The 15,716-nt window shown below is 54.6% G+C and overlaps 2 protein-coding genes across 2 annotated transcripts; one reads left to right on the top strand and one right to left on the bottom strand.

Moving 5' to 3' along the window:
• The first annotated feature begins 4,354 nt into the window (after positions 1 to 4,354).
• On the top strand, positions 4,355 to 12,169 carry SPOUT1 (SPOUT domain containing methyltransferase 1). The gene is made up of 12 exons (XM_029202530.1): positions 4,355 to 4,507; positions 5,121 to 5,166; positions 5,482 to 5,607; positions 6,875 to 7,034; positions 7,269 to 7,358; positions 7,460 to 7,509; positions 7,738 to 7,868; positions 9,314 to 9,386; positions 9,484 to 9,582; positions 10,068 to 10,170; positions 10,311 to 10,458; positions 11,386 to 12,169. The coding sequence occupies exons 1-12, from the start codon at positions 4,472 to 4,474 to the stop codon at positions 11,452 to 11,454; spliced, it is 1,131 nt and encodes a 376-aa protein (XP_029058363.1). The 5' UTR covers positions 4,355 to 4,471; the 3' UTR covers positions 11,455 to 12,169.
• On the bottom strand, positions 11,545 to 15,691 carry ENDOG (endonuclease G). Its single transcript, XM_029202532.1, has 3 exons — positions 14,414 to 15,691; positions 13,116 to 13,225; positions 11,545 to 11,892 (listed from the first exon to the last, which is right to left on the bottom strand). The coding sequence occupies exons 1-3, from the start codon at positions 14,921 to 14,923 to the stop codon at positions 11,610 to 11,612; spliced, it is 903 nt and encodes a 300-aa protein (XP_029058365.1). The 5' UTR covers positions 14,924 to 15,691; the 3' UTR covers positions 11,545 to 11,609.
• Positions 15,692 to 15,716: the final 25 nt, after the last annotated feature.

The following is a 15,716-nucleotide window of genomic DNA, read 5'->3' as shown; positions in this document are numbered from 1 at the left end:
GAGTGTCTAACAGGGAAGACTCGGACAGTCACACCCCACAGGAATCAGAGTCCAGGCCAGGATTGCCAGGGATTACATAATTAGACAGAAGGGGAAAGGAATGTTTCCCCTAACATTTACTGCTCACCCCTGTATGCCGGGCACTTGGATGTGCACCATCTCATTAAAGGACCCTCTGAGACAGGAGTTACTGCCTCCATTTTACAGGTGAGGAAACCGCTTTGGAGGTGAGGGGACTTACCTGAGGCCATCCAGCTGGTAAAATGTAGAAATGCGATTTGATCCCAGGGGTGGGCCTCCCACTGGAAAGCAACGCAACTCCTGAAATCATTTGGAAGGTGGTGCTGGGGAATTGTCTTGAAGTTGCATTTGCATAGCAAGCTCATGGGTTTTGCTCATATCACATATTTAACTGGGGAGCTGATGGGAACATATAGGATAATAAAATACATTTGGTCTTTGTCCCTGGGTCCTGGCACAGAGCTCCTAAAACCCTTGTAATTTCATGAGTGTTAGTAGTGTCTTTTGTTATTCAAAATGAACCCCTTCAACCATGTGATTAGAGGGTCAGAACTTTCAGCCTCATACCCAGACCTCAGGGAGGGAAAAGGGACTGGACATTGAGTTCAGTCACATGGCTAATGATTTAATCAGATGTGCATATGTAATAAAATCCCACATAAAAACCCTGAATCAGGGCTTCCCTGGTGGCGCAGTGGTTGAGAGTCCGCCTGCCGATGCAGGGGACACGGGTTCGTGCCCCGTCCAAGAAGATCCCACATGCCGCGGAGCGGCTGGGCCCGTGAGCCATGGCCGCTGAGCCTGCGCGTCCAGAGCCTGTGCTCCGCAACGGGAGAGGCCACAGCAGTGAGAGGCCCGTGTACCGCAAAAAAAAAAAAAAAAAAACAAACCCTGAATCACTGAGGCTCAAGGACCTTCTGGGTTGGTGAACACATCGATGAGCTGGTAGGGTGGCCCATCCGGAGAGGGCATGGAACCTCTGCACCCCCCTCTCCCAAGACCTTAGTCTATGTACCTCTTCCATTTGGCTGTTCCTGGGTTGTTATCTTCTCTAATGAAATTCTAATTGTAAGTATAGCACTTTCCTGAGGGCTGTGAATTGTTTCAGCAAATTATTGAATCTGGGGGGTGGTCATGGAAATGCTGGAATTTGTAGTCGGCCAGGCAAAAGTGGAGGTGGCTGGTGACCCCACTTGCTGCTGACATCTGAAGTGGGAGACAGTCTTGTGGGACTGATCCCTTAACCTATGAGGTCTGTGCCAACTTGTCAGAATTTAATTGAAGTGTAGGATACCCACTTGGTGTCAGAGAATTGCTGTTTGGAACATACTTGGTGTTATGACAGAGACACTTCCTTTTTTTTTTTTTTAATTTTTAAAATTATTTATTTTTTGGCCAGGCGGCACATGGAGTCTTAGTTCCCGGACCAGGGATCAAACCTGCACCCCCTGCATTGGAAGTGCAGAGTCTTAACCACTGGACCACCAGGGAAGTCCCAGGACACTTCTTCCTTTCCCAACTATGACTTTGTAATACTATCACTGTTCCAAAGTCAAGATTATGAAACAAAATAACAACTCAGAGGCTCAGGGTTGGAGCCCCTTTGCCATACTACACATAGCCTGATGATAAGAAAGTCCTCAATGGGGGAAACGCATAGATTTCTTGGATAGAACCACCCTGACCAAAGGTTTCATGTCTCATGAACCAACCCAGAATCTGCCCATAACTCAAATCTGTGACTCTACAGAGGTTCCAGATCTTAGACTGAGTAACCTCAGCCAACCTGAGATGCATAAATGACTTTGCCTTTCATTCAGATAGGGGAGAGCGGGGAATGGTGAAATAAACACAACCCCTGTAATGTTAACACACACCTTGAATTAGAAATGAATCTCTCCTCTACTAGGCTGTAAACTCCAGATCAGTATCTGCTTTCCCTACCATTGTGTCCCTGGCGGTTAGCACAGGGAGTTCCAGCCTCAAAATAGGATCTGCGTGATAAATATTTGTTGATTGAATGAATATGGACTCAAATTTATTATTTAAAAAAGAAAGTGTATCTCATCCCTTGCTGGTAGGAATGCAAACTGGTATAACCGCTTTGGAAGACAGCTTGGCCATTTCTTTTTTATTTATTTATGTATTTGGCTGCGCCGGGTGTTAGTCACGGCACACAGGATCTTCGTCGCCACGTGTGGGCTCCTTAGTTGTGTCATGCGAACTCTTAGTTGCTACATGCATGTGGGATCTAGTTCCCTGACCAGGAACTGAACCCGGGCCCCCTGCATTGGGAGCAAGGAGTCTTAGCCCCTGGGCCACCGGGGAATTCCCAGTTTGGCAATTTCTTACAAAGCTAAACATGGTCTTACTGTTGGATCCAGCAATCAGACTTCCAGCTATTTACCCAAATGAGCTGAAAATTCATGTCCACACAAAAACCTGCACATGAATATTTGCAGCAGTTTTATTCATAATTGCCAAATACTGGAAGCAACCAAATGTCCTTCAAAAGGTGAATGGATAGACACACAGTGGCATAGCCATACAACGAATAGTATCCGGCAGTAAAAAGAAATGAGCTATCGGGGACTTCCCTGGTGGTGGAGTGGTTAAGACTCCGTACTCCCAGTGCAGGGGGCACGGATTCAATCCCTGCTCAGGGAACTAGATCCCACATGCATGTAGCAACTAAGAGTTCGCATGACACAACTAAGGAGCCGGCGAGCTGCAACTAAGACCTGGCGCAACCAAATAAATGAATAAATATAAATAAATTTTTAAAAATTATATCTTCAACCTACTATTAAAAAAAAAGAAAAAGAAATGAGTTATCAAGCCATTAGAAGATGTGGAGGTGATCACGGAGAGACAGCAGTGAGGACTTAGTTCCCTGCCCAGGAATTGAACCTGCGTAGCCCAGATGAAAACCAGGAATCCTAGCCGCTAGAGCACCAGGGGCTAGAGGCTAGAAGCAAAGTGGCCCTGGCTCTTTCCCCCATTTGAGAGCAAGAATGTTTCAAGGAGGCAAAAACTGTAAAAAACAGGTACAAAGTTTATTATTAGAGACACAGCACTATGGGAGAGCACACAGAGAAACTATTTATTTAAGTCGAAGCTAGGCAGAAATACACACCCAGAGAGAAAGGGTGTGGGCATCCTTTCTAATGGGGAGGAGTGGAGTAAAGAGGCGATTTAAATCACTTATATAGGACAGTTCTTCCTGGTCTTTGTTTACCTTTGGCCAATTATCTCATTTCTTTTTTCACACATGACTGGTCCTAGGACCCTCCCCAAGCTGCGTGTGCAACTTTGTGCTAAGATGGATTCCACCGCAGAGGCCTGTGTGTATATGTCCACACTTATTATGGGGTGGTGCCCCCTCCCTTTTTGACCCCCAAGGAGCCTTCCTGCACATGTCCAGACAGGAAGTTTTCCTTGACCTCAGGAGTGGTTATCTTATCTCTTTACTTCAGCAGAGCTCAGCTTCTGCCACTAGCTTTGACCTTGGAGCATCTGGGTGAGAACAGAGCTTCAGTGTTACTCCACTTGACAAACCCCAGCTGTCCAGCCCAGGGGCCCATCTATCTTCTACTTTAGAGGAACTTTAAATGCATGTTGCTTAGTGAAAGAAGGGAGTCTGAAAAGGCTGCATACTGTCTGATTCCAACTATATGACATTCTGGAAAAGGCAAAACTATAGGGACAGTAAAAAAGATCAGGGTCCCCGTGGTTACCAGGGGCTTGAGGGGTGGGGAGGTAGGTGGAGCACAGAGGATTTTTAGGGCAGTGAATCAATTTTGTATGATACTGTAATGGTAGATATATGACATTATGCATTTGTCAAAACTGTTAGAATGTACAACACAAAGAGTGAACCCTAATGTAAACTATGAACAATGCATCAATATAGGTTCATCAACTATAACAAACGTACACATTAACACATGTGAACAACAGAAACTGAGTGCGGGTTATGTGGGAACTCTGTACTATCTGTTCAATTTTCGGTAAACCTAAACCTCTAAAAAAGTAAAGTCTGATAATTAAAAGAGAGTAAATGAACGAATCTATAAAATAATTGGATTAAATTATATTGCCAGCTCTGAATCACACTCCAGCTCTGTGCCTCAGGGTCCCCATGTGTAAAACCAAGCTGAGCTTTGAGTTTGGCGCCCGACGGGAGGAGAGAGGGTAGCTCTCCTATCGTCCAAGGGTTCAGGAGAGAACCGGATACCGTGCGTCTTTGGACACCCAGGCCTGCGATGAGCCCCGCCCACCCCCGGGAGCCCGCCCCCAGGAGCCAGTCCCAGGCCCACACACTCCCTCAGCCCGGCGCATAGGCCGCGCCCTCGCACGCCATTGGCTCTCCGATTGGACGGCTCGGAGGAGCTGTTGGCGGAAGGGGTGAGTCTGATTGGCTGGGCGGGGCCGACGGTGTGCGACGAACATGGCGGAGCGCGGGAGGAAGAGGCCCTGCGGCCCGGTAGGTGGAGGGATGTGGGATCCCGCGGCAGGGCGCGGGGTGGAGGCAAGAGAAAGAGCCGCTTGGGGGCCCGTGGCGGGGCCTGGCCCTGCTCGTCGCTGCTCCGCGGCCCGAGTCCCCGAGGTGCCGCATGCTCATGGCCTCAAGCACCCCTGTCCAGATGAGAACCGGAGGTGGGAGCCGGGGTTCGAGTCAGAGCCGGGACTGCGTTGGGTAACTCATTGCCCGGGGCCCGGATTCAGAAGACCGGACCCGGCTCGGAATCCCGAGCCCTTTCGTGGCGTATCTCTTCTGACACCAGGGCGACAGTGGGCAGGTCCTGTCCCCCTGAACCTGTTTCCTCTTCTCTCCAGTGGGAACTCATTAAACAATTTATTGAATGCTTACTGTGTGCCAGGTGTGGTCTCAGGCACTGGGGGTACGACAGGTCCCTGCCCTCCTGACGCTTTCTCTGGGCAGCAGGAGTGTGGCGTGGGGGGCGGGGGGAGGGTTTCCTCATTTCCTCACCACCTCCATTTAAAGAGAGGGGACAGCTGTGGAGCACCAAGTGGGACCTCCTCTCGGGTGTGACCATTCAGCCTCACTCCTACATCTCCTCCCACCCCTACTCCAGGGTGAACATGGCCAGAGGGTGGAGTGGCGAAAATGGAAGCAACAGAGTAAGTAAGGGACCGGGGCGGTGGGCTCAGATGGGGAGCTGAGCGTCTGTGCTCACCTCTCCCCGAGGCCACTCCATCAGTGCACAGCTGAATCTTGGGGAAAAGCCACCAGATTTGGCCCCTCTAGGTCCCACAGTACCCAAAATGGAGAAGACGGGGCCAGAAGCCCTGGGAGGCTCCTTTGGCTGCTGTCTCAGCAGCATTGGAGAGCCCAGGCTGCCCCTACTGAGAGGACATCACCTCCTGGACTGCTCCAAGTCCTCCTCACCTCCAAGTCCCTCTTCCCTCCACCAATCGGGATGTCCTCTTATCCAGAAAAAGAGGAGAAAAAGAAGTGGAAGGATCTCAAGATGATGAAGAAACTGGAGCGGCAGCGAGTGCAGGAGGAACAGGCAAAGCGACAGCAGGAGGAGGAGGCAGCTGCCCAGAGGGAGGATCGGGGTGAGCAAGCTGGGCCCTCGGTAGGGCAGAGAATGTTATAGCTGGAAGGGCCCTTAGGGGCCAGTGGGTCCAGACATCTTGTCCTGATGGAGAAAATGAGGCTCAGAGAATGGGAGGGACCCAGAAAACCGAGTCCTAACTTCCTGCTTAGGTAGATTTCGATTCTGTGGAGGGTAAGCATCATGTACCATCACTTTGTGCCTCTAGAACCTCATCATTGTAATATGACAGTTAATGTTTTTCCTTTTTTATTGATCACTGTGTGCTTTAATTTCACTTTTCATTTAATTATTTTGATTTCATAATAAGAATGTCTCTTTTTTCTCATTAAATAATACATGCTCAAAACAAAACTCCCCAAATAATACAGAAAACAATAAAGAAAGGAAAAATCCCAGCAAACATTGCAGCTAACGTTTCTCCAGCTATGTTAACACCCACTTATATATAGGTAGGGAGGTATACAGATACAGTTTTACAAAAGTTGAGACTGCTTTATCCACGCACTTCTGGAGCTGTTTTTTCTCATCCCACATTGTGTCCTGGATGTCATTCCGTGTTCGTACATTTGGATCTACCCTAACAAGTTGTATCTTTCCTCCTCGGCCAGACCCAAAGATCTGGAGGGTCAGGGGGCCATATTGTACTCTGTAAGCCCAGTGGTTGGTTACCAGTGATGATGGTGACAGTGGGGACAGAAACTGAGCATGTCAGCTGTCTGACACCGGGAAAGCCCTTTATCTCCTGTGGCTCCCTTTGGACAACTCTGGGAGGGAAAGTGTGGTGGTCCCTCTGAAGCCAGCTGTCCTACCTTTTGTGTGACCTTGGGTCACATATTTGACCTCTGTGGGCTGAAGGTTCCCCACCTCTCAATCAGGATCATGGTAGTACCTACTTCCTAGGATTATTGGTTAAATGTGCACATATAAAAGGCACTAAGAATAAATATTAACTCATTATCTTCCCTATTTGATGCCTGGAGAACTGAGGCGGTAGGGGGCAGAGGATGTGAATATAGGTCAGTTCTTCTAACCGCTCCCTTGCCTGGCCCAGTGGTATGCCCTTCTTACGGGAGTCCTGGAGACCTGATTCCATTTTCTTCCTGGGGAGATTGAGGCCCAGAGAGGGGAGTTGGATCTATGCTGCTTAGCTCAAAACTCCTCACAGTAGGAAAATTCTCTAACTCTGGGCCCTGGGATTAGAGCAAGGGAGGGGAGGGATGGCCCTGGCCTCTCTGGCTGACCATGAACACCCCTGTCCTGCCCAGGGCGGCACTACACCCTGAGCGTGGCCCTTCCAGGCTCCATCCTGGACAACGCCCAGTCGCCCGAGCTTCGCACCTACCTGGCCGGCCAGATTGCTAGAGCCTGCACCATCTTCTGTGTGGATGAGATTGTGGTGTTTGATGAAGAGGGCCAAGATGCCAAGTGAGGGGCCATCCAGCGGGCCCCGGGGCTCAGGGAGAAGGGAGGGGCTGCCATGATTGGCTGGGCTTCCCTTTTTTCCCTGCCTACTTGCCTGGGCTGAGGATCCTGTCTGAATGCCCCCGTTGTAACCCTGGCGGGTCGAGTTGCAAAGCAGGGGCGCTGCAGAGGTCATACTGGGGGGAGGAGCTCTTGAAGGAAACCCGGTGGGCTTGAGCCCTTTCTTTCTCTCTCCAGGACTGTGGAGGGGGAATTCAGGGGAGTCGGCAAGAAGGGGCAGGCATGCGTGCAGCTGGCCCGGATCCTGCAGTACCTGGAGTGTCCACAGTAAGGGCATGAAGGACAGACTTGCCGGAGCATGTGGGAGGGGTGGTCACGGTGCAGGTCGGATGGGAGGTGGCCTCCCTGAGATGTGCGTCCTTTCCTAGGTACCTAAGAAAAGCATTCTTCCCCAAGCATCAGGATCTACAGTTTGCAGGTAAGGCTGGGGGTGGCTGACCCCCATTTCCCATGGATCATCCCCCAGACCCTGAGAAATCATGGTACAGTTGGGAAAGCAAGCCCAGGCAGGGCAAGGCCTGTGGCTGGTGGTAAGCAGCAGATCTGTGGCAGAGCTGGAACCTGAACCAGGGTTCCCAGCCTTACCTTCTACCCCTCCGTGTGCCTCTGCACCTCCCAGAATCTTCCTGGCCCTCCCCAACCACAGGGCTCCTGAACCCCTTGGACAGCCCTCACCACATGCGTCAGGATGAGGAATCCGAGTTCCGAGAGGGCATCGTGGTGGACCGGCCCACCCGGCCGGGCCAGGGCTCCTTTGTCAACTGTGGCATGAAGAAGGTAGGAGTTGGAGGGTGGGTCGAGACACGTTTCCCAGACACACCCTGGCTACGGAGGGCACATGGGTGGGGAGCCCTGGCCCCAGGCATCTCTGCCTGCCAGTCCCCCATTGATGCAGATTTGGGCCAGAGAAGTGCCTAAAATGGGGCTCAACAGATAAAGCCAGGAGCAAAATTTACTGTTTTAGAAAAATCAAATCAACAGAAGATAGTCCTTATACGAAAAACAAACCAAAACAAAACCCGGGAAAATCAAGTTCACAGTGCCTCTGGGGCGGTTCCAGGGCGCTGCCAAGCCGGGGCTCGGAGCATTCATTTGCCACCTATTAACCCTAAGTCTCCTAGAGAAGGAGACGAAACATTTAAACAGATGAGGGCCCTCCCCTCAAAAAGAACAGATCTGAGGTAACTGGCTAAAAACAGAACAGGATGACCCAGACCCAGATGGAGAGAGAAATGAATGTGAAACCCTCAAGAGAGAAAGTGTCCCATCCTGAATTCAAAACTGGGACAAGGGAATTCCCTCATAATCCAGTGATCAGGACTCCACGCTTTCACTGCCGAGGGCGTGGGTCCAATCCCTGGTCAGGCAACTGAGATTCCGCAAGCCATGCAGCGCGGTGGGGGGAAAAAATAAACTAAAATTGGGACAAAACACGAACATCAAGTGTCCTTCGTCACAGGCTCCCATGTAGTCAGCATTTACTTCATGCCAGGCCCTGTGCAGTGTAACGATAGGTATTAGTTACGGACCATCTTCTGTTTGACAGATTAGGACACTAAGGCTCAGAGGGGTTAAGTGACCACTCAAACCGCTATAGCTAGTAAGTGGCATAGCCACCAAAATGTAGGAAACTGGGATTTAATCTACTCATGAAATACTTCCTACTCTGTGCCAGGCCTGGACCAGTGTCTTGCAGTAGTCGTTTTGCAAGAATGGTCTCTTGGACTTCCCTGGTGGCGCAGTGGTTCAGAATCCACCTGCCAATGCAGGGGACACGGGTTCGAGCCCTGCTCCGGGAAGATCCCACATGCCGCGGAGCAACTAAGCCCGTGCGCCACAACTACTGAGCCTGAGCTCTAGACCCCCAAGAGCCACAACTACTGAGCCTGAGCGCCACAACTACTGAAGCCCGTGCGCCTAGAGCCCGTGCTCCACAACCAGAGAAGCCACTGCAATGAGAAGCCCATGCACCGCAACGAAGAGTAGCCCCGGCTCGCTGCAACTAGAGAAAGCCCGTGTGCAGCAACGAAGACCCAATGCAGCCAAAATTAATTAATTAATTAATAATAAAAGAATGGTCTCTGTGAGCAGGTCTGGCCCAGGTGCCGGGGAGCGGGGCTCGAAGGGTGACGTGGACCCCTGAGGTGCCCCTGTGTCTGGGAGAGCAGCGACCCCCGCTCTCCTGCAGCGGACAGCACCAGTTTCTTCTGTCTTCTTCCCAGGAGGTGAAGATCGACAAGCACTTGGAGCCTGGATTGCGGGTGACGGTGCGGCTGAACCAGCAGCAGCTCCCAGGTACCCTAAAGCGTCCCCAGCCTGGCCCGCCTGCGGGCTCCGAGCCACTTCCTTGTCCCCTCGCCCCATCTTCACAGCCTGTCTGCTTCCCCTCCAGAAAGCAAGACCTACCGTGGAAAAGTCGTGTCGTCACAGGACCCTCGCACCAAAGCTGGTCTCTACTGGGGCTACACGGTCCGCCTGGCCTCCTGCCTCAGTAAGGACAGAGCTTCCTCCTGTGAATATCCGTCCTCTCTCTCTGGGAGGCCACAGAGAGCCTTGCTTGACCCAAAAGTCAGACCGGGGTCCTAACCCTACTCATTTGCCGTGTGACTTGGGCAAGTGCCTTTCCTTCTCTGGGCCTTGGTCTCCTTGAGTGCACTGCCTGGAATGCTTTTAAGGACTTCTGAGGAAAAGCATCTTTAATAATGTCTGCCATGGGGTCGGGAATGGGGGCAAAAGGGCCAGATAAGTCAGAGGCCCACTACTTGCTTTTGGAGTTCCTTCCTCCCCACCCTCTGCTTTGTCTCCCCAAGCTGGTACACGCACGGTCTCTGCCTGTTCCATCACTGACTTCCCAGCAAGAGTGAGGGGCCTGGCTGTGGCTCTCTTACCTAAACCACGCCCCCCAACACGCACGTGCAGCCAAGTGGCAGTGGCCTGTGGGGAACAGAGCCCCCAGTGAGCTTGCCTCCCCACCAGGTGCTGTGTTTGCTGAGGCCCCCTTCCAGGACGGCTATGACCTGACCATTGGGACATCAGAGCGAGGCTCAGACGTGGCCTCCGCCCAGCTTCCCAACTTCAGGTGGGTCCAGCCAGGGGAGGAGGAACGCAGCAGGGGACAGGACTGGTGGGGGCAGAGCTGTACGGACCGGGCCTCTGCGCATATGGGGGGCTGAGAGTCCTGGGGGCTGCACTCAGTGACCCCCCTCCTGTGGGCGCCAGGCACGCTCTCGTGGTGTTTGGGGGCCTCCAAGGGCTGGAAGCTGGAGTGGATGCTGACCCCAACCTGGAGGTGGCTGAGCCCAGTGTCCTCTTCGATCGGTACGTCAACACCTGCCCCAAGCAGGGCAGCCGCACCATCCGCACCGAGGTGAGCCCGCCCGCCTCCCCGACCTCCAGGCCCAGCCTGCTCACCACCAGCAGGGGCTGGAGCCTTGGGGTCCGTCCAAAGGGGGGCGTTGCAACCTCTCCCAGTCCCCCACCCCACCCAGGGCTGCCCTGAGCCAGCCTCCTCGCCCCCTTTTGCCTCTCACCACAGCAGAACTGCAGCAGGGACAAGATGAGAGTGAGCTGGGAGTTGGGAATCCTGGGTGCTGGTGCCCATCCAGCTGCTCCAGGAGCACCTGGCTGACCCAGGAGACCCCACCCATCCCTGCTCTAGGCCTGTTCCCTTAGCCATACGCTCCGTGTTCCACTTCCCCGTGTCTGACCCTGGTGGGCAGGGCAGCTCTCCTCTCTGGCACCTCTGTCCCACGGGGGACAGGATGCGACCAGCTCTGAGAGCCTTCCACCTGGGCAGCCGCTTCTGAGGGCAGCACAGAGCGCTGCACCTGGGGGCACTTCCTGGGGGAAGGTGCCACTGCTTCCACTGGTCTCAAAGGGTGGTGACCAGACAGGTGGACAGCCTCAGTCTACCTGTCCCTGAGAGCCCTGCCAGGGCCAGGTGTTGCACGCTTGCCAGCTACAGCCTCCCAGCAGGAATCCCTGCTCCCACCCTTCCGACAGCTGCACAGAGGGCCCTCCTGCCCATCACCACCCCCTCCCCCTCCCCCTCCCCGACCCTGGGAGGCAGCTATTATGGTCATCCCCATTTTACAGAGGAAGATACCTAGAAGCAGAGAGGTGAGGCCCTTTCCTGGCCAGTGACAAGATTTGCAGGATGAAGCTGGGCCTGTGCTTCACAACCCCCCTACCCCAGACCCCGCTGAGGGCAGCATACCCCAAGGGGCTGGGTCCTGGGCAGTGGGGCACCCGCTAGCTTCCCAGGCCCCAGCCTGTTGCTGTGCTTCTCTTCCAGGAAGCCATCCTCATCTCCCTGGCTGCCCTGCAGCCTGGCCTCACCCACGCGGGTGCCCGGCCCAGCTGAACGTTCTGTCGGGCCCAAGATGGCACAGAAGCAGTGGTGAAGCCAGAGGTTCCCATGGGTCACCTGGGACAGACACACCAAAGACTTGTCTCCAAAAATGAACACCTTTAATTCGACCCAGTCCCCCCGACCCCACAGTCTGGCTGGGGCTGCCCTTACTTGCTGCCTGCAGTGATGGCCTTAAGGCTGCCTGTCCGTGCCAGGATATTTGGCACAAAGAGCAGCCCTGAGGCCCGCTCAATGCTCTCGATGGGCACCAGGAAGCGCTCCAGCGGGACCGCCTCATCCACAGGCGCGTTGGGCATCATATAGGAGCGGAGTTCGATCTGCCCGTCTGCTGCCTCCAGGATCAGCACTTTGAAGAAGTGGGTGGGCACCGCCACGTGGTTCTTGCCAATTACCTGGTACTTCACATAGGACTTCCCATCAGCCTCCGTCCTGTGGGCAGACCCAGGCACACATGGCCTTTTAGGGCTCCTGGGGGGCTTGGTCAGACCCAAGGCCACCGCCTCCAGGAAGCCTTCCCTGACCCGACCTCCAGCTTGTGTCAACCTGCAGGACCACCCCTCAGCGTGAGGCTTCTTTGCCCTGCTTGGCTCCCCCAGGAAGCTGGGAGCTCCCTGCAGGGTAGAGACTCACTCTTCCCCTGTTTTCTTCATGTCCAACACTGGGTCAGGTAGAGTGGGTGGTGGCAATAAACGCTGCAGAAAGAATCAGGCCTTCATTCACATTCATCCGTGTGGACCCTTGACTACTGTCTGTCTCTCCCTGTGGAGGGTGGGCACCAAATGGGCAGGGCTGTGGCAGCAGAATTCCCAGCACCAGCACAGGGCCTAGGGCAGAGCAGGTGCCCGGAGCACCGGATGGGTGACTTCAGGCTAAGCCTCCACGGCGTCCGCTCCATTTCAGCAGGCCAGAGGAGGCACTTGCTAATTAAAGTACATCAGTGTCCCAGCCAGCGCCTCAGCAGGCCTGTGCTGAGCCCTTACTACGGTGACATCCACCATCCCGCTTTGTCCCTTAAACAACCACGTGGTAGCTAATGGGTATTATCCCCATTTTACAGGAGAGGATGTTGAGTTCATTTGCCCACGGCACCCAGAAATGAGGTGACAGGGCCTGGATTCCAGCCCAGGCAGAGCCAGCTGTGTGGCCACAACCTCTAGCCTCACTCATCCCAGTGCTCAGCAGGCTAGAAAATCACCAAGCAAGCTGAGAAGAGCTCAGTCCCTTCTACCTGGGAGGCCGGGCTGCAGAGGGACAAGAGTAAAGGCTCAGGGTCAGGGAGATGGAGTTCAAACCTGGCTCCCGGGGAAGCATAGGGGAAGGCTGCTCCAAGTAGGGGAGCCCGAAGGCGAGAGCCTAGTGCAAGGGTTTCTACCCGCGCAGAACACAGAGTCAGGTGGATGTGAAAAGAGATGACACAGGAGAGAGGAACAGGGTAGACTCAGGGCCTGGTGCCCACGGGCAGAGGAGATGTCTAGGTGGGTACCCCAAAGGTCTCTGTGGAGTAGAACTGGGGGGCCCGAGACAGAATGGACAGACTCGCCAAGAAACCAGATGAGTGGGGACCTGGTGGTGTTGACACAGAGCCTGGGGGGGGCGTGGACGGGATGAACGGGAGGTGCTGGTGTCCCCAGGCCCCCCAGCTCTAGCCTTACCTGGGCAGGAAGAGAGGCCCCGTGCAGACATAGACATTTTGGTAGGTGCGGGTCAGGCTGCGGCTGTACTTTTCCAGGTTGTTCCAGGCATTCTGGTTGAGCTGGGGCACCTGGCAGGAGAAGTGGGCTTCAGTGAGACTGACTGGGACACTTGCAGTCAGAGGGCTGCCCCAGGCCCTGAGGGGCTGGCACTGGCATGGCGCCAGAAAGTTCCAGCTTGGGTGGGGGGTGGGAACAAGCAGGTGGAGGAAACAGGTTCATGGAAGGAGAGTCACTTAGCCTACATAGTCACGAGGGTGGGGCCCGGATAGAGCTCAAGGAGGTGCTACTTTCGTCCAGCTAGAGTGGGAGAACTAGCATCCCAGGTTTCAAAGCTGTTTCTCAGCTCCAAAGAGCCATATGAAGGAAAGGAGCAAACCTCCCAGATAGAAACAGTCCTGCCCACTGCCCCCAGGGGCTCGTGGGAAGACCAGCTCTCCCAACCATCTCTCCTTTCCTTTTCCTAGTCTGAACCGCATGCAGAGCTCAGCGGGGAAGGTCAGGAATCTGCTCCTGACTCCACCACTTGAGCTCTCCAGTCCTCAGCACGGCGTCTAGTCAAATGGGTAGGGGACTGTGCTCCTGGGTGAGCACAGTCAGGTCAGAGAGGCTAGGACCTCACAAGCCTCACTCAGAGCCTGACATCCGTCTCCACGTGGGTGTCAGGCCCGGGTGGGAACAGGGCTAGAGGTAGGGCGGCTAGTCCAGGCGCACAGCGACTGCTACTAACAGCCACTGCGTGCAGCTATCTTTCCTTTTACTCCTGGAAGGAAGGCAGGGTAGGACAATGGCTGAAAGCTCAGAGTCCTCTAGGCAGGCTGCCTGGGTCTCCTCCCACTGTGACACTGTGCCAGTCACTTTGTCTCTCTGAGAATCACTTCCCTCATTATAGCTGATATTTACTGAATGCTTGCCGTGTGCCAGAAAGTGTGCTCAGTACTTTTACGTGCATGGTGCCCTCAGTTCCTCAGCGCCTCTGCACGAGGTAGGTGAATAACAGTTTTATCCCCATTTTACAGACAAGGAAACTGAAGATCAGGGAGGCGCCCGGGGGCCCTCGGTTAAGATCAGAGTGCAGAGTGGGTGCTCAGCGCCCCACCGCTCCGTCCCTTCCGCCTGCGGCGCGCGGTGTGTTTAGCCAGGCGCCTGGCGTAAAGCGCGCACTCGGCAGCTTTCCTATCTGCAGAGGAGCAAATCGAGGCTCAGAGGCAAGCGGTGGCCTCGCCTTCCGCCGCCGGGGCGGGGGGCGCAGGCGATACCTGGGGCGCGATGTTGCTCAGGTAGAAGGTGTCGTTCATGGCCTTCTGGCTCCAGCGGTGGTTGCCGGCGGCGGCGAGATGGCCGCGGTCGAAGCCGCTGCCCCCGTAGTCGGCGTTGGTGGCGCGGTGATACGCATGCACCGAGTCGTCCTCGTGGTAGTCGCAGGAGCGGCGGTCGCCGTCGCCGCGGAGATTCTCAGGCCGCAGCTGCTCGACCACCCAGAGCGCGCCGCGGGTGCGTGGGTCGTAACACAGCATGTACGACTCACGGCTCTTGAGCTGCGCCACCCCGGGCAGCCCGTACTTCGCCAGCTCGCCGGGGCTGCCGCCCGTCGGAGCCCCGGGCACGGCGGGAAGCCCGGCCGCCGCCGCCACAGGCAGCACGGGCAGCCGGCTCAGCAGCCCCGGCGCCGTCTGTGCGTCCGCCCGCCGCCGCCAGCCCTCGGCGGCTGCACCCAGCCCTGCGCCCAGCGCCAGGGTCAAGCCGACCCGAAGCAACTGCTTGGCCATGGATTGTGGCCGGAACGCGGATGGAGAGCGGTCCGCGGAGACGAAGGAAAGCCTCGACCTCACGCGTCCGACCCGGGAGGCTCTGAAAGGGGCCGCACAGGCCTGCGGGGCCCACCGCGAGGATAGCGCCGAGTGGAGGAGTGAGACAGCGGAACGCGGGTCCCTTCCACTCCCGAGCGCTCCAAAGTATTAATATTATACTCATGAAGCCAACAGTAGGCGTCAGGACCGGCCCAACTGAACCTCCCGCGGCCCTTCCAGGCGTCAGAACCGGCCCAACTGGACCTCCCGGGGCCCTTCCTTTGCCCTTGTTAAGACTGGGCGCTGAGAGGGCGTGGCATCACCGTCACGGCTTGTGATTGGCTGCCCCCAGAACCGGCTCCGCCCCGCCAGGTCGCCTTGGTCTCCACCGAGGGATCCTCCCGCTTCGCCAACTAAGATCCCGCAAGCCCCCAGCGGAAAAAAAAGAAAAAAAAAAGCCTTAAAAAGGTTCATACCAAAAAAAAAAAAAAGGTTCATACCTTCTAAATCACTTAGAGGACTGAGCTGGGGAAATAAATCATGGATGCAAGGATTCCCCACCGTATTACTTATAATAGAGGCCGGGGAATAAGCAAAATATTCGGAAATAGGCACTGGTTCCGGACATTTTTAGCACATTAGAATAGTATCTAGACCATAAAAATATTTTTAAATCATACAGCAACTTGCTCACCACCTAATGTGAAGGGAGAGACAATACACAAAACTCCGTATCAAGAAAATGACAATTATATAATAGTAATTGCATCAA

Source organism: Monodon monoceros, unplaced genomic scaffold (genome assembly GCF_005190385.1).
Source record: "Monodon monoceros isolate NGI ecotype Baffin Bay Population unplaced genomic scaffold, NGI_Narwhal_1 Super_Scaffold_5, whole genome shotgun sequence".
NCBI lineage: Eukaryota > Metazoa > Chordata > Mammalia > Artiodactyla > Monodontidae > Monodon > Monodon monoceros.
The sequence above is the reverse complement of the archived record's forward strand: the minus strand, read 5'-3'. Positions and strand labels throughout refer to the sequence as shown.

What these genes read in the sequence shown, in the direction of transcription:
- SPOUT1 (XM_029202530.1), top strand. Translation starts at nt 4,472, where the DNA reads ATGGCGGAGCGCGGGAGGAAGAGGCCCTGCGGCCCG. An exon ending in GGAAGAGGCCCTGCGGCCCG is followed by an intron (nt 4,508 to 5,120) that starts GTAGGTGGAGGG and finishes CCCCTACTCCAG; the next exon opens with GGTGAACATGGCCAGAGGGT. An exon ending in TCAACTGTGGCATGAAGAAG is followed by an intron (nt 7,869 to 9,313) that starts GTAGGAGTTGGA and finishes TCTTCTTCCCAG; the next exon opens with GAGGTGAAGATCGACAAGCA.
- ENDOG (XM_029202532.1), bottom strand. Translation starts at nt 14,923, where the DNA reads ATGGCCAAGCAGTTGCTTCGGGTCGGCTTGACCCTGGCGCTGGGCGCA. An exon ending in TGAGCAACATCGCGCCCCAG is followed by an intron (nt 13,226 to 14,413) that starts GTATCGCCTGCG and finishes TTCTCCTGCCAG; the next exon opens with GTGCCCCAGCTCAACCAGAA. An exon ending in GGGCCTCTCTTCCTGCCCAG is followed by an intron (nt 11,893 to 13,115) that starts GTAAGGCTAGAG and finishes GTCTGCCCACAG; the next exon opens with GACGGAGGCTGATGGGAAGT.